This window comes from Bicyclus anynana, chromosome 8 (assembly GCF_947172395.1).
Source record: "Bicyclus anynana chromosome 8, ilBicAnyn1.1, whole genome shotgun sequence".
NCBI classification, from domain to species: domain Eukaryota; kingdom Metazoa; phylum Arthropoda; class Insecta; order Lepidoptera; family Nymphalidae; genus Bicyclus; species Bicyclus anynana.
This window is the reverse complement of record NC_069090.1, coordinates 1,368,483-1,395,038: the sequence shown is the minus strand read 5'-3', so window position 1 is coordinate 1,395,038 and position 26,556 is coordinate 1,368,483. Positions and strand designations below refer to the sequence as shown.

At 38.1% G+C, this 26,556-nt stretch overlaps 1 protein-coding gene across 9 annotated transcripts in view; it reads left to right on the top strand.

The window, feature by feature from the left end:
- LOC112050375 (acetyl-CoA carboxylase) overlaps nucleotides 1–26,556 on the top strand; it is an 82,528-nt gene that overhangs the window by 30,231 nt on the left and 25,741 nt on the right. For 8 of the 9 annotated variants that reach the window (XM_052883201.1, XM_052883196.1, XM_052883202.1 and 5 more), the window contains 22 exons: nucleotides 4,702–4,819; nucleotides 5,727–5,834; nucleotides 6,508–6,648; nucleotides 7,108–7,288; nucleotides 8,396–8,503; nucleotides 9,275–9,369; nucleotides 15,513–15,606; nucleotides 16,921–17,036; nucleotides 17,500–17,673; nucleotides 18,120–18,282; nucleotides 18,487–18,649; nucleotides 19,287–19,431; nucleotides 19,815–19,924; nucleotides 20,485–20,651; nucleotides 21,253–21,464; nucleotides 22,063–22,168; nucleotides 22,545–22,682; nucleotides 23,537–23,643; nucleotides 24,057–24,193; nucleotides 24,790–24,876; nucleotides 25,423–25,505; nucleotides 26,412–26,521. In XM_052883201.1, coding sequence (XP_052739161.1) covers nucleotides 4,702–4,819; nucleotides 5,727–5,834; nucleotides 6,508–6,648; nucleotides 7,108–7,288; nucleotides 8,396–8,503; nucleotides 9,275–9,369; nucleotides 15,513–15,606; nucleotides 16,921–17,036; nucleotides 17,500–17,673; nucleotides 18,120–18,282; nucleotides 18,487–18,649; nucleotides 19,287–19,431; nucleotides 19,815–19,924; nucleotides 20,485–20,651; nucleotides 21,253–21,464; nucleotides 22,063–22,168; nucleotides 22,545–22,682; nucleotides 23,537–23,643; nucleotides 24,057–24,193; nucleotides 24,790–24,876; nucleotides 25,423–25,505; nucleotides 26,412–26,521 — 2,863 coding nt within the window. Of the gene's footprint in view, nucleotides 1–1,145; nucleotides 1,531–4,701; nucleotides 4,820–5,726; nucleotides 5,835–6,507; nucleotides 6,649–7,107; nucleotides 7,289–8,395; nucleotides 8,504–9,274; nucleotides 9,370–15,512; nucleotides 15,607–16,920; nucleotides 17,037–17,499; nucleotides 17,674–18,119; nucleotides 18,283–18,486; nucleotides 18,650–19,286; nucleotides 19,432–19,814; nucleotides 19,925–20,484; nucleotides 20,652–21,252; nucleotides 21,465–22,062; nucleotides 22,169–22,544; nucleotides 22,683–23,536; nucleotides 23,644–24,056; nucleotides 24,194–24,789; nucleotides 24,877–25,422; nucleotides 25,506–26,411; nucleotides 26,522–26,556 lie in introns of those variants that run through there. The other variant, XM_024088628.2, reaches the window with a different exon arrangement.

Here is a 26,556-nt window from a genome sequence, read left to right as displayed (position 1 = left end):
AAGCGGGCTAACTTGTTAGGAGGAGGATGAAAATCCACACTCCTTTCGGTTTTTACACGACATCGTACCGGAATGCTATATCGCTTGGCGGTACGTCTTTGCCGGTAGGCCTCCCACCAGCCAGACCTGGACTAATTAATAAATCACAATCTGTCCAGCCAGGGATCGAACCCAGGACCTCCGATTTGTAAATCCTCCGCGCATACCACTGCGCCACGGAGGCCGTCAAAATTTTTAAATCTCCATTAATATAGCCCTTAAAATGTATGGTACTCGGGGATATAGATAGTTCCAGACAGCCTATTCAATGTAAGCAAACAAAAAAATATACAATCAAATCATTTATAATCATCGCTTTAAAATATTACTAACTAAATAACCATTTTTTTTAATTCTAATTCGATCGCCGATCGATTCGCCTTTTATACATTTTACAATCATAGGAAAAATACATAAATTATTTCCACGACTTGTTGTGTTGCAGCAGAAATTATCGATAATTATTATCGGGACCTTTCACATTACTACGCAAGTAGGAAAAACATTTTCATACGCAATTTCGCACCCGCTACAATTATATTAATTACTATAGGCAACTCTAAGCTATTAATTATAATTTATAGGCCATCCTTGTCTTTTAATACGTAAATGAGGCGTGCGAAGAAGACGGAAGTATCGTATGATCCGTCATTCAAACATCATTGGCGAACCTAACGTCACTCGAGAGCACTAATGTTGGGTAGGACATGACTTGAAAAAGAGTTTGTAAGTGTTGCCTCTTTTTTGTACCGAGGCAGTACAATGTCCCACTTCAAATGAGGCGAGGCGTACTGAAGCTTGGCACTACATTTGAATTTTGAAGTAACGAATACAAATGTCATATTTGAACTTTGTTTGAAGCAACGTGTACAAATGTCATGTTTGTACTAGTACAATTATATAGCTTAGTAATAGTTTGTCTTACATACTGATATTAAATGCCAAACCTATTTTTAACCTATAAAATAGATCGATTCACCTTATTTCAGTTTTTAAATTATTAAATAATTTTTATTTTTATAAAATGTCAATTGAATAAATCCAAATTCAAAAAATAATATTTCTAAACGCATCGTATACTATTTCCGTCGCGCTATGGAATATAGTACAAAATTATATGACAGGACCACAGAATGACGTCCCATTCGACTTTTGTACTAGTGTCTCGCTTTCTCTCGCGTACGAGTAAAGCAACTACCGCGACAGAAAATGTGAAGTAGTACATTTTTAAATGTTGAGCCGCTCTTACATTGTGACGTCATGTACGGGACAAATGTCCTGCCTCTTGTATGTCCTACTCAACACTAGAGAGCACGAAAACAAAAGCAAAACGGTGTTTCAATTTCGCGAAGAAATGTTTGATTTTTGTTGTTTTTACAATTTATTAATGGTTGTGAATAATTGTGATTTGTAAAACAGTGTTTTTTGCATCGTTTGCTCTGGGAAAATGTATCCTTCGATGAACGGCCTCTACTCAGAGGGCCCCTACAGGTTAGATTGCAAATTCGTGTGTTTTAAATATCTTTTCGGCGATTTCATTGCTATTTTTTTCATTCGAAATGTATTAGTTTAATAATATAAGAGTATTTTACATGAACTTTACACATTTCTTTCTTTGTTTAAGTTTTAATTGAATGAGAAAACCGTGAAGAACTTTGTTATACAAAGAGTAAATTTCTCCTAAAAATTCGCGATTTGCATTAGTATTTGACCGCTTTCTTACGATTTCTAATTAGGATTTTCAAATATGTACACAATGAAAGCAATTATTAATGAACATGTTTTATTAGTACCATTTTTTTCTATTTAAACATCTTATTAATTAAAAAATCGGTCTAATTAATTACTTTTTAATTAATATAAAAAAAAAATCTTAAATGTACGACTTATAATTAGAATGGTATTAAATTTATACAATTCTATAATATTTAACTTATGATTCAATCGAGCAGTATTTGAAAAAGTACAAATAATGGTGCACAGAAAAAAAATATGAAATATTTAAAACCTAATCATTATGCTAACTTCTAGTCATAGTCTCATACAATAGTACAGTGCCTGTTATTTAACAATTTAGCGTTGGTGGTCAGCCTATGTGGCTTGAGGCCTGCCTACTTCTGCCTACCATGGTCCCACTATATGGGATAACGTGCCTACTTTGGCTGATCATGGGCACCTGGCATCTTGGGATTTATAGAACTGTGTCTGTAAACTATTGTGTTCTGCTTGTAAGAAATTCTCAGTACCAGCCTATTGTTAATGATTTTGGCAGAGAAGAGGGCAGTGGTAAGACACTGGCATGATGTGAACTGTTGTTAGGTACTAGTTTTTTTTTTTATTCTTTACAAATTAGACTACAGTCTCACCTGATGGTAAGTGACGATGCAATCGAAGATGAAAGCAGGCTAACTTGTTAGGAGGAGCATGACAATCCAGACTCCTTTCGGTTTCTACACAGCATCGTATTGGAACGTTAAATCGCTTGGCGGTGCGTCTTTGCCGGTAGGGTGGTAACTAGCCACAGCCGAAGCCTCCCACCAGTCAGACCTTGATTGTTGATATAGAGTATGTCACAGTGCCCCATACAGTTTTCTCAATAGTTGAAAGTTGAATGCGGAGCCTGCCAATCCATATATTCAAGAAATCAAGTGGATCCAAGTACCAAACCCCTTCCTAATAGGAAAGTACCAAACCCCTTTCTAATAGGATGGGGTCGTTGTCATCACCGAGGGGTGGTGGTTCGATCCCCATTGGTCTATTGTCGTACCCACTTCTAATACAGTCTTACCCGAATAGTTGGAAGGGAATTTTAACATCTTCTCCTGTTTTACATTCTAAGGGATGGAGTGTTATTGCAAGAATACTCTATAGGTAATAGTAAAACTACTTAGTATTAGTACTAGATTGGCAATATTTATGCTGTCTTTTTACACGATTGCACTTAAAGGTAAGTGTAAATGTGACTTATAGTGGAATGCACTTGCCTAGATGATGCCTTAAGATGCCCATGTCAACAGACTTTGGGAGAGAGTACCATACCCTAGCCTTGTGTCTGTAATGAAGAAAAAAATGCTTCAAACAAGTTCTAGGAATGTTAATGACATAGGGATGAAAATCCATCTGGTGTCTTACAGCTCTGTGATATATTTCTCTCTATTTCATCTCTCTTTGTCTCAACTTATACTCAACATTTCCATACAAGAGTAATCTTGTAAGCAAGGTATTTTATACTTAAATATTATAAAAATAATATTTAATTATTTGTGTTAATCTCAATTATTATTTTAATCCTATTATAATATTCATCCTTATATAATTCTATCAATGTTGTGTGAAGTTCAATTGGTTATCATAATTATATTTATCACATTATCAGATGATTGGGTCTTGACCTGATTATGCATAGAATGAAATGTGTAAATAGGGACATTTGCATGTGTAACAACTTAGCAATTATAGAATACTAGTTTATGCCTGCAGCTTTGTATGTATGAATTTCGATATTTTTACTATTCCAAGGGAACTCTCTTTAGGGGGTAAATTTTGAAAAATTTTTGCTTAGCGGATGTTTACTATCTGTGACAAATTACTTACTGCATAATTTGTTCAAGTTTTTCTGTAATTTTTTTATTGAATGACAAGTTAACCCTTGACTGCTATTTTACCAGATAATGACGACTATAGTGAGGATGAACTCTAAGATGGAAACTGACTTAATGGGAGAATGTACGAAAATCTACCCATACCTCTGATGTTAAATTGCTTTGCTGTATTTTCTTGCCTGTTGGGTGATAACTGGTTAGGCTGATAGCTTATAACCAGACCATACTTGAGCCAATTTGAAAAATATAATATCTTAAATGGAATCAAACCCAGGACCTCAATTTTGAGAATCACAGCACTACCAACAGCAGCAAAGAGGTTGCTCTGAGAAAAAATATGGCCTGGCATACTTAAAATACATAGCAAACCAGATACTATACTTGTAACCAGCATTGTTGAATACTGCAAAGTCTTCAATGCTGACTTAACGTTGCCTGTCTTTCGGTGTTTTTAGTGTATACAGGAACTTTTCAATCTAGTCCCTCCTGCCACAGAAAAGCGAGACACCGTGAAAATTTGCAACCGTTTGTAGTTAATGTTGACTCAAACAAAATGTTTCATATTAACGTTTCTAATAAGAACAGCGAAGATATGGAATGCGCTTCTGGCTTCTGTGTTTCCTAACGCTTTCTAGGCAAGCGCGCTCCTACCTAAAACTCATCATTGCTTTCCACCAGGCATGATTGTAGTCAAGCGCAAGTCTATACAGAATATAAAAAAAAAATACAATCTCCATAAATATCTTCAATTAAACGGCACAGTAAGCTGCATCATTATTGAGTAAATAGCATCTATTTCATGTATGCTGCACCTGTAGTAAATGACGATTTGCATGCTTCTTATATTAGTAGCTTTTTTATCTGTCAATCTATATATCACGATATATCAAAAACTGCTTAGCCATAAAAAGTTGAATAATTGGTTAGTTTATGGTAAGTAGACTTTTTTTTACATCTACTAACCATAAACTATCTTTTCAAGATTTTGGAAGAGTCGCAGGCGTCCCCTATTATCATATAATAAACTATATGTATCTAAAGAAACTACTTTCTGTTACAGGCCGTCTATGTCCCAGGGCACAGTAATACACAGTCAGCGTTTCCAAGAGAAAGACTTCACTATCGCCACTCCCGAGGAGTTTGTACGACGATTTCAAGGGACTAAACCTATTAACAAGGTAACTTTAGTGGAATAGAGGCAGGTGTTATTATGCGTAAGATCATTATGAATAATGATAGATTTATATTGCTATTCTCTGGTAAAGACTGACAAATATTGAATTTTTTAGGACAAAACACATTTACATAATTTTGAGTATTTATAGAGATTTTTATGACATAGCTCATCTGGTAAAGTATTGCCAGCATGCTTATTTAGGTATGCTGCCAAGAAGCATTGCTATACTCTGGTCCAAAGGGCATGGTTACTGGTGTGAGTTCTAACTCCTATATCTCAGGTTAATAGACACAAGGTGGTGTTCTTAAACCCCCACTCAAAAAGAGAGGTGTTATAAGTTTGACGTGTCTGTTTGTCTGTGGCACCATAGCTCCCGAACGGATGAAGCGATATCAATTTAGTTTGTTTTGTATGATCTAAGATTAACACACATATCCAGTGAAGCGGCTTAAAGTATTACTTTTTTTTTTCGCGGGGGAAATCTCTTTCTGAGATACCCGACTTACTGGGGGACAAGACGGGTTATGTGGAATTTACCACTGAAACCCCCTCGGTGGCCACCCTCAGCGCATTTTGGTAGGCTTCGGGTTAAAGTATTACTTACAACTTAAAATGTATAACAGCAAAAAGCATCTGAATAAGTTTTGTTTATACAAAATCTGAATCCATTGAACCATATTAAAATTTCAATGAAAGTGACATATTATAATTATAATAGACAATACACACATATGGCAATGGGCAGGCAACATAGTTCCCAAGTTCATAGGGGTCCCAAGGTGCTGAAATGGTGACCCCGGCACCAGAGAATGCAGTGTTACCCAGGATATCTGTTGGCTTATGTCCAGCAGTGTATGTCTAACAGCTGATAATGATGATAACTATAATAATTTGCTATGTTGTTGCAGGTTCTGATAGCCAACAATGGTATCGGCGCAGTAAAATGCATGCGATCGATACGAAGATGGTCCTACGAGATGTTCAAGAACGAGCGCGCGGTGCGGTTCGTTGTTATGGTTAGTATCCGTGCTGTGCAGAGCACGTAATGTCATTTGTGTCGCATATAGCAAGTAAACTCATCAGAGTTCCTAACATGCGTCCATACGACGTATTTGGTGAAGAAAAATAGTCAAAAGTGAACCAATTGCGACGCTACTGGAAATTTCGCTTTCTCTTTCACTGCGTTGGGATGAAAGAACGAAATTTTCTGTTTATTTCTCTACACAACATTTATGTCTTCGGTCGCATATTATCAGATGTATCCCACGGAGAGCACGCATTTCACTTATTTGTGCTGTTTATGACGTAGAAACTTTTACGTGTCCTACGGAGAGACATAGTCGTCGCTTTGTATTAAGGAGAGCACTAGAAGCTGTCTATGCGTGCCGCGGAGAGCATGTAAAATCATCTATGCGTTCTTTGGAAAACATCTAAAGCCATCTTAATTGTGTAGCAGAAGACAGGCAAAGCCATCCATACAATAGAGTGCACCAAAGTCGTCCATGCCTTCCACAACAAGCACTCTATCTATGCGTATTGTGAAGTGCATGTGAAATTATTTGTATTCAACGGAGAGCACGTAAAGCTGACTTTGCGTCCAGCACAGAGCACGTATCCTGTATTATGCATCCAAGAAAATAACACGAAAATATCAAAATCAAATAAATGCTTTATTGTTTTATTTCCAAGGTGACTCCGGAAGATCTGAAAGCGAACGCGGAATACATAAAGATGGCCGACCACTACGTGCCGGTGCCGGGCGGCTCCAACAACAACAACTACGCGAACGTTGAGCTCATCGTGGACATCGCTGTGAGGACTCAAGTGCAGGTGAGACTATTCTGTACATAATGGATACTCTTCATCATCAACATCTCAATCTTCAACCTTAATCCACTTAAGTAGGGTCGTCAAAATATGTTAATTTCTTTCATTGATCAATTTATAATATTTCCTTTTACACACATCTTTTTACCCGACTGCAAGAAGGGTTATTCACACTCCAACCATCTCTTCTTTGGCCTTCTCCTTCTCTAGCCTCTAGTGTTCTTCCACTAGAGGCTAGACTCTTGACTTAGTTCAGTTTATTGAACAGCAAAAAATGTTTACGCAAGCACGAGAATAATTTGCTGCAAATTATTCTCGTAAAAAGGTTTTCTCGTAAAACATTGTTTCTTAGTTTTTGCATGCTTAGCATTTAAAACACGCACGTGTTTAAGCCATTAAAATATATGCAATAACTATTATTATTTTTTTAATTTGTTAAAAACAAATGACTGTTGTTGTCAGGCTGTGTGGGCGGGATGGGGTCACGCGTCAGAGAACCCCAAGCTACCGGAGCTGCTGCACCGCGCGGGCGTGGTGTTCATCGGACCCCCGGAGAAGGCCATGTGGGCGCTCGGCGACAAGATCGCGTCGTCCATCGTCGCGCAGACTGCCGACATACCCACCTTGCCCTGGAGTGGGAGCGGTGAGTACATCACAATACACATAGAGGGCATTTTAGAAAGGGGAAAGGCTATAGGCAGTTTAAGCCATCCTATCGTATATAGGATTTCGAATTTCGAACTTTTGATAAACTACCCTCCTCCCAACTGGTATCAATAACTCTATAGTTACTAACCAGCTGTTTTACTGTTGCTATATAACAATTATACAACTTAACAGTCACAATGTACTATTTCGTTTTATTTTATTTTATTCTTTACAAGTTAGCCCTTGACTACAATCTCACCTGATGGTAAGTGATGATGCAGTCTAAGATGGAAGCGAGCTAACTTGTTAGGAGGAGGATGAAAATCCGGAAATTTCGGTTTCTACATGGCATCGCACCGGAACGCTAAATCACTTGGCGGTACGTCTACGCCGGTAGGGTGGTAACTAGCCACGGCCGAAGCCTTCCACCAGCCAGACCTAGACCAATTAAGAAAACCTCAATCGGCCCAGCCGGGGATCGAACCTAGGACCTCCGTCTTGTAAGTCCACCGCGCATAACAGTGCGCCACGGAGGCCGTCAAAAACCCGGCCGTCGTGGTACATTATCTCGGTACCGTCGCTCAGAAAATTTCTATTTCCTGGTAACCCAGTAAGCTACCAGAATCAAGAATTTTCGTAAATAAAAAAGTTGATCGTCTCATCGAGATGAAGCTACACACGAAAAATTAACTTGATAGTAATCAGTTCTAAAAAAATGCATCCATCCTATCCTATATCCTAATTGGAAAAAAAACAAAATATAACTATTCATTATACGTCATAATAATCTTCCGCATAGTACATCTACGTTTGTTTATTATTAGTATTTAATTGATTATGAAACACGGCTAAAACTCACGTGATATTACGTCGGAGTATGCCCGACTAGTTTCGAACCCATACGGGGCCCTTAGTCATGAGCTGGTTCTTGCATCGCGGCACGATCCAAACTATTTTATTATTATTAGTATTTATTGTAAATTAAGCTTAGTAGTAGCAAACCACGCTGGTAGAGTCCACTTGGAACCTTTGCTCGGGGTATTTGAATTTCCACAGGGACACCTGATGATTAAAACAATCTGAAATGAAACTTGTGTTACAGAGTTGAAGGCGGAGTACAACAGCAAGAAGATCAAGATATCTTCGGAGTTGTTCGCGCGCGGCTGCGTCACTTCACCCGAGCAGGGGCTGCAGGCCGCGCACAAGATCGGTGAGACATTGTTGTAATCTTATAACATTATCGTCAATGTAATTATACTCGTGGTCATTGTCTACGTCATCTTAATCGTCATTATTGTCATCATCATTGTGATTGTCATTGTTATCATTATCGTTGTCGTTATCATCATTGTGATCGCCGATATCGTCATTACCGAAGTCGTCATTGTTATCATCATTGTGATCGTCATTGACGTCGTCATCGTGATCGTCATAGTCATCGTCATCATTAACATTGTCGTTATCATCATTGTGATCGTCGATGTCGCAATCATCATGATCTTCATTGTCGTCATTATCATTGTGATCGTCATCGTCGTAATTACCGTAGTTGTCATTGTTATCATCATTGTGATCGTCATTGTCGTCATCATCGTGATCGTCATCATTATCATTATCTTTGTTGTTGGTATCATTGTGATCGTCGATGTCGCCATCATCATGATCGTCATTATCATTGTGATTGTCATCGTAGTCATTAACGTAGTCGTCATTGTTATAGTAATCTAGATCAAAAAATTTTAGTGTTTAAAGATTAGTAAAAAAGAGTATCTTATAAATTTTGAAAACAAAAAAATCATAGGGTTCCCTTTTCCTCTTTTGTGCTATGGGGCCCTAAAAATATATAAACTCTGAACTGTAAACAACATCTTATTTGGAAGTCAGTTATAAAAGGAAAACCTATTTCCTTAACTAATTAGGGTTATGATTTTTTTAATGGTTTCCATTATTATTAGTTAGTTAACAATATTTGTTTCCTCAGGGTTTCCCGTCATGATAAAGGCGTCGGAGGGGGGCGGCGGGAAGGGGATACGGAAAGTGGAAAACCCCGATGACTTCAGCAACATGTTCCGACAAGTTGGTATCTATACTAACATTATAAAAAAATGCCCAAAGTTTGTGAGATCGTAGGGAGTAATCTGCCTTAGGCTTCTTTAAAACGCATTGTTACCTTATTCAGAGCGATACAGTGTGAGAGAGTTTAATAAAAAACTGTTACATATCAAGGACTCACAGACAGATGATACTGTGTGTATTCGATTGATGTTTTGTTGTTCCAGCTGAAGAATTGATTATTTTTATTATAGATATATTTAAGTTAGAAATAGCAGCGTTTTACCTGAAATAAAACGCATATTAAAATACTTACCTCACTGGAAACTTTATATTGAGAGTAGCATTTCCGTTTCCGTCGATTTCATACCAGTTTTCGTACTTTTAATGACGTCACGTCTGGCTATGTGGCGCCACCTGGCGGTGTCGGGCTCGGGAAGTTTCGTAAATCGCTGAGCGCGACTTTAGCTCATTGGCTCAATATATCACCAGGCAGGAATTACTTAAAGTTTCCAGTGAGGTAAGTATTTTAATATGCGTTTTATTTCAGGTAAAACGCTGCTATTAAAATATTGACCGTAACTGGAAACTTTATATTGAGAGCCTGTTTGTTTTCGCCTGGTGACGCCACATGGTATTATTTCGCCAATGTGATTATTAAAATAAAACTTTTTATAACAATATTATCTCTAATTCAATTAGGCATTATTTAGAGAACAAGCTAGTAACGAAGTTTGACTTACTGTGTCTGTGCATAATACAATATTCCATTTTGTTGGAATGTAGCAAAAATACATGTCTACGGTACAATGGTAGCCAGTAATAAGTATCTATTGTCTGTGGATATTATTTATTCAAACTGTCAACTCATTCAAGTGTCATTATATGTCATCAGCCATTTACTATATTTTACAAATATTAATAAATAGAACAGTTAGCAGTGCTTAACGTGTTTTCGTTCATCTCGCGACTCCAACTCTCAGCACATTCAAAAATAAATCAATGAACTAAAAACATACCATACATTTTTTGGATTGGAGTTCAATACTTTTAATTTTAGGGATTTCATCATATAATTGATATTCACACTAAATTATTTAGGAAAAACACTGCTGACCGATATAGTCGTTATGAAGATTTCTTACGTGACGTCTTTACTCATTCTGCTATAACCATATGCGGGGCGGTTTTTTAAAAAATTTATTACAAAGAAATTAATATTAATTCTTGCTGCATTTAGTCGTAGTGGATAGTTATTTTATTTAATAATGAAATAGACTTATTATTTCCTAAAGAAAAATTATGATAGTGATTATTTTATTTACAAATAATTTCCAGCCAGAGTAAATACTTCTATCGGTTTTTGAGCCAAATTGCGGCCAAAATTGAATAAAATAATCAGATTTTATACTATGTTATCCCTATAATAAGTAATGTTAGGTCATATACACGCCTTTCAGAGTGTACCCACAAAAATATAACTATTGAAAAAATAACTTATTAAGAAGTTACTGACATTCCAAACTGGTGGCATGGAATTTTTAGGCTTTCTTAACAATTTGGTATGAATTTAAGGATATACTTTACAAAGTTATTGATCTCTTAAGTAGGTTACTTGAAGATTCTAGAAACTAAAACTGAGTCAGTTCTTAGACATTAGGTCATATAATGTACTAAAACTTTTACTTTTAGACAAACACTACACAAGCCGATTTTTAAATTTTGACAGGAAATTAAAAATAATTTCAGGTTTTCCCATATTTCTTGAAGACTCCCTCTAACAGTTTTGTAACTGCTAAGTCCGTTGTCGTGATTATAATAAATTTGTCTTCATTCTATAGAATTATCGGTACTGCTAGCACTCGGAATCTGAGAGAGATCCAAATGACATAAGACTTACTCTTATCAAGGCTATTAAATATATTCCTGTCAACTGATTCTGATGATTCTCTGAGAATCAGTGTAAGTGGTGGCGATACCATAAAGCAAGTGGGAAATTCCTTATACACACTGTACACATCGTATAAAACAACTTGAGCGTAAGTTACATCTCGGGATACGTACAAGTAATCATGGACTACGTGTACCTTATTTAATGAGTCAGATCAGAATAGATCAGTCACCGACATACCCTATTTCACAATCACTTCTTCTATGCTACAGTAATGAAAGCGCCAAGTATGGAAGATGGCGATGTTGTATAACAAGTGATTTGCATGCTTGTTGTTCCTGCCGCGTATACTATTGTGTACTGTTGTGAACTTAGTGATAGTCTAATTAAGGTTACTAGACAAAGATCTTGCAATTTTAACTGTTATATTCTATATTTAAACTCATTTCTCTTTTCCTCCGTAATATGTAACGGCAGTCATTTTGTCCAATTGAATGTTGCTTAGGAGGTGAGTTTGATTCTAGGGACATATACGAGTAGTATGACATACATTTCCTTTTTATTGGAATGCAGTACCTATTCCTCTCGTGACCATGAATACCTCAGAGGGTGAATGTTTAGTAACGCTGCCCAAGCGTGGTCAAAGGCATCTGCTACTAACAAAAACACTGGCTGAGGGTGTCAGTGAAGTAGGTAGCTAGCAGTCTGATTATATTAAACAAGGTCATTCATTCATTCAATGGTAACGGGCAAGTTTTCGATATAGTCTACATCTACGCTTCGTATTATTTTCTTAGTAAATGATAAAATTGTCTATTCTTAATTCTACATATCTCTTACAAAACATGCTGCGAATTCGATAGCATTGAGAAAGAGACATGCATAGTTCAAATGACAAGGAAGTAATGTCCAACAATTCCCTGTATACAAAACGTAGGAAGCACCTTTGGGATTTTATTACATACACATGCAAGTAGGCTTGTGTCTATTCTTCAAACTGAGTTTTTGATGCTGTGCGTATTTAGCAAGTGGAAATGAGGTTAAATATTGGTCCGGCTTCAGTATTAGCAACAAAGCATGGTGCTTTTATGATCCTTTGTATTTCATTAAGTAGACAATTGTTGATATTTCTTCCAAAACAGGAGTGTGGAACGATATTCCATATAGATTAAGAAAAACACGAGGTTATTCGAGAGAACGGTAGGAGATAACCTCAGATTAACCTCTGTACGTTTCTGGTGCCACCATTTTCTCCCAGTGAAAAAGGTGGTGAAAAAGGTGGCTAAAAAGACCGCTTGAAATGAAGTCTATCTCAAAATACTTTATGTTTTCTGGATGCATCAAACTTTAAAGCATACATAATACCCTTGATGGGCCTCGAGCCCCTGAAAAAGGATTCATTTAGAATCCTTTGTTTTAATAGAAATTTATATGTTACCGCTTATGCGTTTTTCTACATTTGCTAGGTGACGGAGGGTATCATAATATGTTTTACCTTTTCGTTTGTTTCTAAGTTTTATGAAACCTGGAGTATGGTTATAAATTTTGCAAATAATAAACTGTATACATCCAGTAATACCTTTAGAAAACTTTGATGTATTCGGAAAAATAAGTTTCCTGCCTTTAACCTCTATACCAAAATGTACATGATGTTTTAATCTGACGATTTCATTCATCAGATTTTTACGCCATTGTTACAAAGTAATTAATTCACCCATTGATTACAAATCTAGTTGGCCTATTCACTATTTTGGTCTTTATTATCAACCTATATCAATTGGAAAAATGTCATTTACCTACTGTGGGATATTCACGAGTAAGCAATAAATGACATTTTTACATAGAAACTCAATTTTGTATATGTCAACTAGCAAACGTAAAAGATAGTGAGTCAGCCTGCAAGGGCTTTAGGACATTAGTTTCTTGTACATTGCTGATAAACACCCTGCGAGAGTGGATTATAATGATCATACAAGCAAGGCTGCGCAAGCGTTCCAAGCGATGGAATCTTAACATTTTTCATGCATTACCCTCGCGAGGGGTGGCGATCACACACACACGACATCGACAAGGGTATTTGAATAATTTATATAGATAGATAAGATATTCGTATCCATACATCGTTGATAAACACCCCGCGAGGGTGGATTGTATTGATCATGCAAGCAAGGCTGTGCATGAACGTGTGCGCATTACAGATATGTATATTCCGTGTTGTATGTTCCACGCGATGGAACATTACTCTTCATGCATACGCCCGCGACGGTGGCGATCAAGGACACCGGTATTTGAATAATTTATATAAAGAGATAAACACCCCGCGAGGGTGGGTTGTAATTATCATGCAAGCATGGCTGTGCATGAGCGTTTGCGCATTGTATGTATATTCCGTGTTGTGTGTTCTACGTGATGAAATTTCAACACTATTCGTGCCTTGCCCATGCGAGAGGCGGCGATCCTCAGTATTTGACTGGAAATACGTCTAGGAATGTTAACACTTTCTATAACCTCGTCCCCATGAGGGGCGGTAATCTATTAGTCCGGTATTTGACTGTGCAAATACGTCTAGGAATATTTAAACTTTCTATACCTTACTCAGTAAGTTGGTTTTGCAAATACGCCCAGGAACGTTAAAAAACTGTGTATACCTTGCCCCCGCGAGGGGCGGTAATCTATTAGACCTATATTTGACTGCAAATGTGTCCAGCGACGTTAACTGTGTCTACGCCTTGCCCCTGCGTGGGGTGGCGATTTATAAGGCCAGTAATTTACATCCAATTAAAATTCCTGTGCTAAATTCTGGCGGGATTTGTGAACCTTTTTTCAATGCCGGTTTGAATTGGAGTAACAATATGTTTGAGTAACTTCAAAAACTCTTTGTCTAACTTGTCTTCGAGCATTCGTAATTTATGTACTCCTCTGAAACGAAAGCCATTGGCCACGCGTTCGTTTTGCAGTATATATGTTAGACAACAGTCTATTGCTAGAACGTTCACTTTGGTTTCTGAGTTCACATTTTTAGGAAGCCCGCTGGGCCCCGCCACTTTTAATACTATTTTAACTGTTGAAAAATAACTACAAAGAAAATATTATTACATGCAAGTACGAAAACATTTGCAAAAAAGCAAGACTTTCAAACACATGAAGTAGTGATTCGAACGGAAAAACCGTTAAAATAATGATCACGTACTATTTTCAAATGAAATTTGAAATTTTTACATAATTTAACGTTAATTACATTAACGTTGTATGTTACAACGTAATAATTACAACGTAATAAAATATAAAGTACTCACAGCGAATTCACTTCACTTATTACACTTTATCTTGCAATGTCGGGTACCAACTGATTGCAAGATGTTGCTTCGACGGTAAACAAAACGCCAATGAGCTAAAGTCGCGCTCAGCGATTTACGAAACTTCCCGAGCCCGACACCGCCAGGTGGCGCCACATAGCCAGACGTGACGTCATTAAAAGTACGAAAACTGGTATGAAATCGACGGAAACGGAAATGCTACTCTCAATATAAAGTTTCCAGTTACGGTCAATATTTTAATACGTACAAATTAAACATAACTTCATCTTTTAGTAGACTAGAAGTTGTTGACCGTTTTTTATGCCATTCAACTACACAAACCGTCATTTTTAGGGAGCTCTTTAGACATTGAAAACGATTACAAAAATGAAACATCAAATCTATAGAAGATTGCTGATCTTATACTTTGACAGAGGGGTAATGTCTAGCGAGGTAGTACCCTATATAGTTCGTCTGAGGTGGATGCTAATCCAACTTCTTGGCCAATATTTTCACCACAATATTCGCCACAATGTTGGCCTAACGTGAAGAGCAAACATTACACATAAACTACACTAGCATCAAAGCTAAACCATGTTCTGAAAATAGAATATTTTGTACCCACATGTTTTTGATTAGTTGGAATGTTTCTTTTCTTTACAAGTTAGCTCTTAACTACATTCTCATCTGGCAAGTTATGATGCAATCTAAGATGGAAGCGGACTAAGTTGTTAGGAGCAGAATCAAAATCAATACCCCTTTCGGTTTCTACACGACATCGTATCGGAACGCTAAATCGCTTGGCGGTATGTCTTTGTCGTAAGGTGGTAACTAGCGACAGCAGAAGCCTCACACAGCCAGACCTTAATAAGCCCAGGACCTCCATCTTGTTAATCCACTGCGCATACCACTTCGTCACGGAGGCTGTCAAAAATGAGGTGTTTCAAGGGATGTTCTTTCAAAATTTCTTTATTTCACAGGTCCAAGCAGAAGTGCCCGGTTCCCCAATATTTGTGATGAGGTTGGCTCGCTCGGCCAGACATTTGGAGGTACAACTTTTAGCTGATCAGTATGGTAAGTGATATATTTAAATAAAAAAAGATTCGTTATCAACCCACATTCAGCTCACTGCTGAGCTCGAGTCTCGAGAATGAGAGGAGTTAAGCCAATAGTCCACCACGCTGGCTTAATGCGAATTGGCAGACTTAAAGTAAAGATTTAACAAAATTCTCTGAAGTGCAGGTTTCCTCACGATGTTTTACTTCAACATTAGAGACGCGTGATATTTATTTTTTAAAATGCACACAACTGAAAAGTTGGAGGTGCATACCCCGGACCGGATTCGAACCCACACCCTCCGGAATCGGAGGCAGAGGTCATTTCCACTGGGGCTATCACGGTTCTAAAAAAAAGATTGCATTAATAATTTAGCTAAATTTCTATTTCATTTCTTTCGTGTCTAATTGTTTACATCATGGACAACTTGGAATTGGTCTTATCGGATCTTTACCATACCAAGATGCAAATTATTGCCCGTAATCAAACTTTAATTTGAAAAAAAGTTATTCCAAGTCAGTATGTCTGTTTTGGAGTTATGATGTTATACTTGAACTGACAGACATAGATACACATGGTCAACTTACAACTTTGCTCTTTTTTAACGTTTTTATCATAAAGATTTTTACATATAACTGCATAGTTCAAGATCCCATGGGCATTCGTGGGTAATTTTTTTGAACTCAATATATTTGTGAAAATTTTTCAAGCGTAACACACAAACATTAACATTCGCATATAATATAATATCCAAAAGTTACGATTATGTTTACTCTCAACTAAATGATGCAACTTCTAGTGCTGAATTGCATTCGACTGCCATCCACGTAGAAAGAAATGAAATAATAGATATTCTACGCAGACGATCAGTGAGTCACTTCATCATCAACATCACTAACAGACGATGTCAACTCAACTCAACTGTCTCGAGTCGCCAGTATTGCCAATCCGCTTGAGTTGGTTGGGTTTGGGTTAATTATAGATATTTAACTAAAGAAACGACCCTACCGCCCTTTTTTGCAATATCCTATCAATATCCTACCTATCTTTCCGCAATTTCGCTTACTAAAGTTAAGTAAATCTATATTTCTTTTCTTAGCTGCTTTTCAATAAATTACTGACAGATAGTTTGAGGGTATCTATCTATCTATAACGGCAAAACATGTTCGGATCGAAATGTATGTTTAATTTTATTAACCATAATAACCATATGTATAACCCATGTTTAAAGCAAATAAATAAATTATTATTATTATTATTATCCGTAATCTTGGGTAGGTTATTGAAAACGGCCGTTAGAGTATAAAAATACATGTTGTTGTAATGTGTCAGGTAACGCGATATCGCTGTTCGGGCGCGACTGCTCGATCCAGCGCCGGCATCAGAAGATCATAGAAGAGGCGCCCGCCGCCATCTCCAAACCGGACGTGTTCATTGAAATGGAGAAGGTATTGATGATAACATACGGGATGGTTCTTCATGCTGGCCAATATGTTGGCTATCATTTAGTGAGGGTGTTTTCAAACAATAACCATATTCGCTACAATGTTGGCCAACATGAGCGGGCACTACATTACAGCTAACTTATTGACCAAGGAATTGGCTTATATAATGGCCAACATCAATGAATGCCATCATCATCTCTTCACATCTTGCCAATGTGAAGAGCGGGCATTAGTTGTTATAAGCTTGTTTCATCAACCATTAGTAAAATTTCTTTACAAAGTTTGAATTGGAGTTAGTTTGTGAATGTGTTACAAAAAATGTAACTTGGTGAGGCTTTTAAGATGCGTGCTGCCATCTATAGGCACAGTGAAACTGTTTGTGTTTACCAAAAAATATGGATTACTTTTTCCCTAATATTGAATTGGTATAATGAATTTTAAATATATTTTAATGTGTTCGTTGCAGGCCGCGGTACGCCTGGCCAAGATGGTGGGCTACGTGAGCGCGGGCACGGTGGAGTACCTGTACGAGCCGCTCACCGGCGCCTACTACTTCCTGGAGCTCAACCCGCGCCTGCAGGTGGAGCACCCCTGCACCGAGATGGTGGCCGACGTCAACCTGCCCGCGGCGCAGTTGCAGGTACGAGTGTGTCAGTGCGTGCGTGCGTGCGGGCGTGCGCGTGAGTACATGCGTCCAAGCGTGCGCGTGTGCCGTGTGTGCGTGCGTGCGTGCGTGCGAGTACATGCGTCCAAGCGTGCGCGTGTGTCGTGTGTGCGTGCGTGCGTGCGTGCGTGCGTGCGTGCGTGTGCGTGTTGTTGTGCGTACGTGCCTATTCTAGGTGACCTTATAGTCTTACAACTAAAATGATATAACCGTTAGTGCATTGTGTGCATCCAATTGTGCACTCCAAATAATTATTTCATCATCAAAATCGTCAATCAACCATTACATCTGTGATAGATATACTTCAATGCTAAAAGTATAATGAACGTGTTATTTACTGAACGCAAAACAAAATTATTACAGAGAAGAGAATGAAATAAGTTAGAATAAATAATAATTACAAATAATTATCTCACTACTAGATTGCCATGGGTCTCCCGCTGTACCACATCAAGGACATCCGGTTACTTTACGGGGAGTCCCCGTGGGGCATGAGCAACATCAACTTCGACGAGCCCAAGCAGCGCCCCTCGCCCTGGGGACACGTCATCGCCGCTAGGATCACTTCTGAAAACCCTGACGAAGGTAAGTCTTATCATCATCAGAAATAGTAGTCCATGGATATAATTAGGTATCTTGTACCATTCTTGTTCTATACGCCCTCCAGTTGTCACTTGAGCTTTTCAACTCATTCATGTATTCAACTTTGATAATATATTATCCAGACTAAATTAATTATGTGATTTTTCACCATAGCCTATGTATTGAAACCTTATTATTCGTGTTCAGGTTTCAAGCCCTCTTCGGGCACAGTGCAAGAGCTCAACTTCCGTTCATCGAAGAACGTGTGGGGCTACTTCAGTGTGGCGGCGTCGGGTGGTCTTCACGAGTTTGCCGACTCGCAGTTCGGACACTGCTTCTCCTGGGGGGAGACCAGGGAACAGGCGAGAGAGTGAGTAGAGTCATCAACATCATTAATAACTGATGAACCTCCACTGTCGGACATAGGACTCTTGCATGCATTTTACAAACGCCTCGGTCTCGAGAACCTAGCGTCCAGCGATTCGCTGCTACCCACTTGATGTCTGTGATCCACCCAGTGGTTGGTCGACCAATACTGCGCATTCTGGTAGGAGATGTTAAGTAAATCTCCTAATTCATGATGAGCATGTGAATCAGCTCTAGTGGTAACAAGTAAAGGTGACTTCTAGGCAAAATTACTTTCTATAGACAAACTACAAAACAGCGCTAAGGTTTCCTTGTACAACTCAATAATTCAAAGGTGTTAACCTTAATCTTTATCTAGAAATATTATCTAGTAAGTTACAAGCACTTTTGGAAACATCAAGTTTTAATATTTGCTTGCATTACTCTATTTTCTGGTTTCGAAGACTGAGAACAGCTGGCAAGAAACTCAACAGTTGCTCTTTTAAAGTTAACAGTTACCTTCATAAATCATAGTTACTCGTATTTAACTCAAGTAAGATTTTTGCTTGTACTGTCACCTAGTAATATTATACAAAAATGTGGTAGCAGGTAACTTCGACATAAAATAAGCAATCGTGTGTTGAATAGAATTTGGCTTCTAGGAACTTGGTGATTGCTCTAAAAGAGCTGTGCATCCGCGGTGACTTCCGCACCACCGTGGAGTACCTCATCACACTGCTGGAGACGCCCGCTTTCCAGGAGAACAACATCGACACTAGCTGGCTCGACGCGCTCATCGCTGAGAGGGTGAGTCTGTACCGCCACACTATTCTTGGTGCAGGTTTACTGGGGTAGGTGAAACAAACCTGCATATTTGAGAGTTTTCTGAATTATCTTGTGTGTGAAGTCTGCCAATCCACATTAGGCCAGCGTGATGAAATATTAGCCTAACCCCTCCCATTCATGCTGATCCGTGAGCCGTATATGGGTTGTCAGTGATTATAATGATTCCATTGTCTTACATGATGATCTATCATCTACTCCCTTTTCTCAAATTCCAATCATCTTATACCTAATCCTCTTATGGTCATCTTCAATTTAGCAGACTTCTGCCTACAGGTATCTGTGTATACATTATGTAAAATCTGTGTCAATTTCATAGGTTTACAATAAATATACAAATCCACCAGGTGCAATCAGAGAAACCAGACATAATGCTGGGAGTGCTGTGCGGCTCCATCCTCATTGCTGACAACATCATCACGGCTAACTTCCAAGAGTTTAAGAGCGCTTTGGAGAAGTGAGTGGTAAACATTATTAGCTGATTGGCTTGTGCAACCTATAATGTAACAAATTAACTAATAAGTTAATTCTGAAATTATTAAAACTGAAGTAATAATGATTTAAAATGGACAGAGTCTGAAGTAGTTGATAAAGAAATTGCAATTAACCTAAACAACACTAGGGGCTGGTTTCACCACCTTCTGATAAGTGCTGGATAGACTTAGCTTGTGAAATGGCAAACATAAAATTTGGGAATAAGTTATCTGACACTTATCACAATAGCCGTAGTATACCTAAATGGAATATTGTCAATAACTTCCAAGTTGCTTTTTTACTTATATAATCATTACAATCCAAAATGTATGAAATAAATATTTTCCACTTTGCATCATTGGTCTGAAACTGCACAAAATTGGAGAAGTATCACATTAATGCCTGAAGGCATCTCATATTATGTTGGTACAAATGATAACTCAGTGCATAATTAAAAAGTGCATAATTAAGAACATGATTGTTAGACTCCCTAATTACAATCCAAGATAGTCTTGCGTACAATTGACCCCAGTGTTTCTCCAGGGGTCAAATCCAGGGTTCAGCGCAACTGTCCAACTGCGTGGAGGTGGAGCTCATTCACAGCGGACACAAGTACAAGGTCAGCGCGATCAAGTCCGGCCCCACGTCATACTTTATTGCGATGAACGGCAGCTTCAAGGAGTTGGAAGTGCACAAATTGACTGATGGAGGTGAGTGACCTTGGAAATATGTATCATACTTTTTTTTATAATGCATGATTGGAAAATATGTTAAATGTGGTGTTGAATTCCGAATAAGCAAAACTGTTATAATTAAGAATCCTGAATGGATTTGAAATTAATGGTTTATATTATTGCGACAATTTAAGGTTAGTTATCTATTATTATCGTTGTCTCTTTCAATATTATGGAATCTACTTGCGTTTACTGTAATTTGTTAAATATCTGAGAATCCTAAGATTAATCCACGGGGAAGGTAATTCTTAATTAGAATCAGGGCTATAAATCAAGATGCAAACCAGTCCTAATAATGTTTTTTTTTCGCTTGATCTTGTAATTTTGGGATCAGATTCTTTACATGCTATTCGAATAAATAATGGTAAGCTACAACTTGCGTTGTTGATCAAGAGCTAGGAATAGGTAAAACATCTCAGTCTAGAAACAGCTTCTTTGGTAACTAGCTTCGATGGTGATATTTAGTAAATGTTCATGATTGATTAGAACCGGTAAAAGTGATACAAGGATTGAAGGTCTACAGAGCCATTATATCAAGAAGAAGAAGAACAGTTCCTTATAATTTTATAACTCCTAGGAACCCTGTTATCGGTGGATGGGGCCTCGTACACGACGTACCTCAGGGACGAGGTGGACAAGTATCGCATCGTGATCGGCAACCAGACGGTGGTGTTCGAGAAGGAGAAGGACCCGTCCAAGCTGCGCGCGCCGTCGGCCGGCAAGCTCATCAACACGCTGGTGGAGGACGGCGGACACGTGGACAAGGGGCAGCCTTATGCAGAGATTGAGGTCAGTAAGCCGTAGGAACCCAGTGGATATGACCTCTGCCTTCGATTCGGAGAGCGTAAATTTGAACCCAGTCCTCCAACTTTTCAGTTATGCGCATTTTAAGAAATTAAATATCATTAACATAGCATGCATCCACGACGTATCCAAGACATATTGTCGACCAATAGCAGCGGAGATTAAATTTATCTCTTTCCTAAGTCGCAATGCAATCAGAATTATGTCGTGGTTCGTATCTTAGAACACTCATGCCTTATTTCGACAGAGGGGGTACCATACCCTCTCTCGAAATAAAGTCAGGAATCTTAAATCCCCATGGATTAGAGGTTTCTGAGAAGAACAGGCCCAATATTTCATAACCCATTCTTAGTCCTAACTAAGATGTGCATTATAACATCTCGAGACCAGAGAAAGACAATTTAGCACTATTGAAAATATCGCTGTCTCTTTCATTGGGATGAGACGAAAGCAATATTTTCGGTTGCACCAGAATTGGTCGACATTTTGTTTATTTTCTTCAGGAGATATGTCGTTGGTCGCTTGCCAGGCCTACTTAAGACAACTTAAATGTTGATGATAAAATTCTGTGTCTGTTCACCAGGTGATGAAAATGGTGATGACGCTCTCAGCGCCCGAGTCTGGTAACGTGACGTGGTGCCTGCGCCCCGGTGCGGTGCTGGAGATGGGCTCGCTTATGGGCACTCTCGGTAAATATCTTCACTTGCTAGCTAGAAAAAAGTCCACTATAAGCAATCAAATAACCAATATGATTGCTTATATTGGACTTTTTCAATTCTAAGAAATATTTGATTGATTTAATATCAAACTATTTATTACAAAAAGTTAATTTTTATGAGATTAATCTCTAGATTTCGATTTAGACTCATATCAAACAAAGAAATCACGCTTTAAAAGTTCAAGACCAAATAATTTTGATTAATTTCTTTAAGCCAATTTATAAGGTTGACTTAAACCTAGGTGGACTGTACTTGTACCCATCGTGGAAAATTGAAAAAGGGTGAAAACTGCTAATATTTCTTATACAATTTCAATGTATTTTTATTTTATTGTCTATTCTTGTAGAGCTCGACGACCCATCACTAGTGACCACGGCGCAACCCTACAAAGGCCAGTTCGCGATAGAGGACAACCAGCAGGTCTCCGAGAAACTGAACCACGCGCATAACAAATATAAATACATATTAGAGAACACACTCTCTGGTAAGTGAAAATCGTCTAGTCATGGCTACGGCTTAATTAATCTCTACTTGATGTATCTTTCTACCCTTATTATTATTCTCAATATGTCTTTTAGGTGTATTGATACTACTACTTCTGGAGGCCTAGCTAAAAATGTCGTTGACGCATCAACGACATTTTTCAAGATGTCCCATTGAAACGAAAGAGAAAGCGATATTTATGATATCTCTTATGTTGCAATGGGATAAAAGAGAGAACTATATGTAGATAATATTACATAAATATTTCTAGGCATGCGTCAACCATATTTCGAGATGTTTCGATTGCGGGTGGTATTAACATTCATTATTTATGTTTTTGTGGCGGGAAGCTATCAGTGTTGGTATGAATAAGAGGGTATTCGATGACTTGAGCACAGTTGTTTATTAGGCAGCGTGTACCCTACGGCAGGGAACTACGTGGATGAAACCGCGGGGTTCTGCTGGTTCACGTTGGTGATTCTGTGCAATAATGTTTAGTTTTGTAATAATTGGTCATAAACTGTTTAATGTGGGCACGGAGAACATGTCGGGCAGGGAAAGTGAGTGTTTATGCATTATAAAGTGATCCCTTAAACCTACTCCTGTCTCAAGTCACAGGTCACAAGTCCTGGGACCTGCTCGACGTGTTTCCTCTACCACAAAATAATGGTACAATCACATTGTAACGAAAGGGAGAGCTATATTTTCGATTTCACAGCTATTGCTTGACAATTTATCCATATCTCTCTTACACAAAGTATGTCGTTGACGTATGGGATGCTGATGAATTGTAGACAAGCGCTTATTTATACTTGAGTAAAAAATTATGCTTTATATACTCGTGTTATGTTCCAGGGTACTGCCTGCCTGACCCGTACAATACGCCGCGGTTGCGCGAAGTGGTCGAGAAGTTTATGCAGAGTCTGCGCGACCCCTCTCTTCCTCTGTTGGAGCTGCAAGAAGTAAGGACGATTACGCACTTGTTGTGATTAACATTACACAAAAAATATTATACGACGGAATTGTTCGACTCAAATAAATTAATTTTAAAGTTGATTTACTGTAATCTTATTTATGGTAATCATATTTATAAGTAAAACACACGAAGATGTTTTTTATAAACACTGTGTTAATGCTTATACAAATAAGTACAATTATTTGACAGTAGTATTTTGAATGAAATTGCCCGTGACATAATTTCCTTTTAAGAGATATCATAGTTTTAAATAAGTCCGGAACAAAATAATACAAACGCGCATTTTTGATGGGAGTGCACTTTCTGTCCGTCGGTTACTCTGTGATGTACCATGCCGCGTGGGGCAGGCTACGCAGAATAAATAAAAATAATGTAGATTTTAAACAATTTGTATGATAGGTGCTGTCGTCGACGTCGGGTCGCATCCCGATCTCGGTGGAGAAGAAGGTGCGCAAGCTGATGGCGCTGTACGAGAGGAACATCACCAGCGTGCTGGCGCAGTTCCCCAGCCAACAGATCGCCAGCGTCATCGACCAGTGAGTACTAATATTATAAAGACGAAAGATTTGATCGGTCGTTTGTTTACATTGAATAGTGGCAGTAATTGTACCATCTATTTGTGGTAGAGGAAACATCTCGAGCAGGTACCAGGACTTGTGACATTTAGAGTAAGTTTAAGGGATCCCTTTAGAATGTATTGACACTCTCCTCCCCTGTCCGACATGTTTTCCATGCCCACACTAAACAATTTATAATCAATAATTACAGCACAAAATCACTAACTCGACTAGCAGCGTGACGGTGTTCATGCTACCGGTTCGGTAGCTACAAAATCGATCGGTTACCTACAAAACCACCGCAAAAAGTGAATAATAGGCTACAAAACACATGCACAATTTTGTCTTTAATTCCATTATTTATTTATTTACACTTCCTGATACCACAAATCGACATTGTAGACGATATTTAGGTATTATTTGTTTAAAAATAACGATCGTTGTTGACCACAACTAACATTGAGATGTGGAAATTTCAATCAAAAAAAAAAGTTTCCTCTTTTAAGTGCCTCATTTTTCATGACCTAGTAACATATCTAACATCATTGGTATTATAAAAAATGTCATTGTTCCAGCCACGCGGCGTCGTTGGCGAAACGCTCCGACAGAGATGTCTTCTTCATGAGCACTCAGGCGCTTGTGGTCTTAGTGCAGAGATACAGGTACTGCGGATTGAATAATAAAGAATAATTTATTATTGGAATGTTCGGGTTGCTTGTAATCGAGTATTTTTTATTCACTATTAAAAATTCATATTTTAAGAAACACTATTTCATTATTACTTAAAAACAAAGCGGTATCGGGTTTGTTTGATAATAATAATAATAGTAATAAATAATCTTTATTACCATACTTATTACTAGGCATACATAAAATCAATTCAATTTTAATTATTGTGCTTAAGCTTTAGTTTGGCTGGTGGGAGGCTTTGGCTGTGGCTAGTTACTCTACCGACAAAGACGTACCGCCAAACGATTTAGCGTTCCGGTACAATGTCGTGTAGAAACCGAAAGGAGAGTGAATTTTCAATCTCCTCCTAACAAGTTAGTCCACTTCTTCTGATCTTAGACTGCATCATCATTTACCATCAGGTGAGATTGTAGTCAAGGGCTAACTTGTAAAGAATAAAAAAAAAATTAGTGAGACTGCTTACTCGCAAATTTTTTTGCCATTGACCTTGGTGTTAGATTAAAAATGTGTGTTTCCAGAAACGGTATACGCGGTAGAATGAAGGCGGCCGTACATGATCTGTTGAAGCAGTACTATCAAGTGGAGAGCAACTTCCAATTGGGTAAGTGACGCAAACTGTAAATCTAATTTTGGATGATTCAAATTGCGCTTAGGTTACACCTAAACACGTTTGAAACGTCAAGTTGAAAGTAAATGTAGAGCCTACCACTGGTTCGGATGGCAAGAGGTTCTGCTGAGAAGCTGGCAAGAAATTTAAAAAATGTAAAATTAACAAAAGCCTTTATTGCTGAGTTTTGTTTACAGTGTACATTTAAAAAAAACTACTTACTACGTGCCAAATTACTTATTAATATACAAATCTTTAAATAAAATATTTTTTTTTTTAGTAAATAATAATAGCAATTACTATCGGCAAACGGTCGTTAGTCTGCAGCTTGTCGTCCGACAAAGGCCTCCTCTAAAGTTTTCCATTGTATTCTATTTCTTGCTATATGAGACCATATTGATGGACGAGGCCAATAGGATGACACATGTCAAATTAAATATAAACAATATTAATTTTATGGTAGTACATGGAATAAGGGTCCGATGTATATCGGTTTTAAATAATATAGGTTAAGGATTTCTTTTTAAAAAAGTGTCTAAGTGTTTTTCAGATAACAAGGTTACAGTGACAGTTATGACGTTCATATTACGTACTATTAACGCGAAACGCGGCCAACTGTCAAGAGCGATACGAACTGTCACCCGCGCCATTCTATCTGAAAAACACTTAAGCCAATACATCTACATAGAATGACGTCAAACGTGGTTACCTTTCGTGATAGGAGCCTGCAACGGTCGTTACTTGATTGATCGCTCGAAAAGTGCTATTATGAATGAACGGTGTTGCCCCATTTATAGAATGTACTTAAAAGTGCTATGAATTTATAATTATCATAATTTGAATTGTCTTCTGTTGTTTTCCGTCAACTAGTACTATAGAAAGCTCTTTTCATCATTGCAGGTTCATACGACAAATGCGTGATGGCGCTACGCGACCGCTACAAGGACGACATGCAGGCCGTCGCCAACATTATATTTTCGCACAATCAAGTCGCCAAGAAGAACCTGCTGGTGAGTTGCGGGTTTACAGAATAGAGATTTTATGA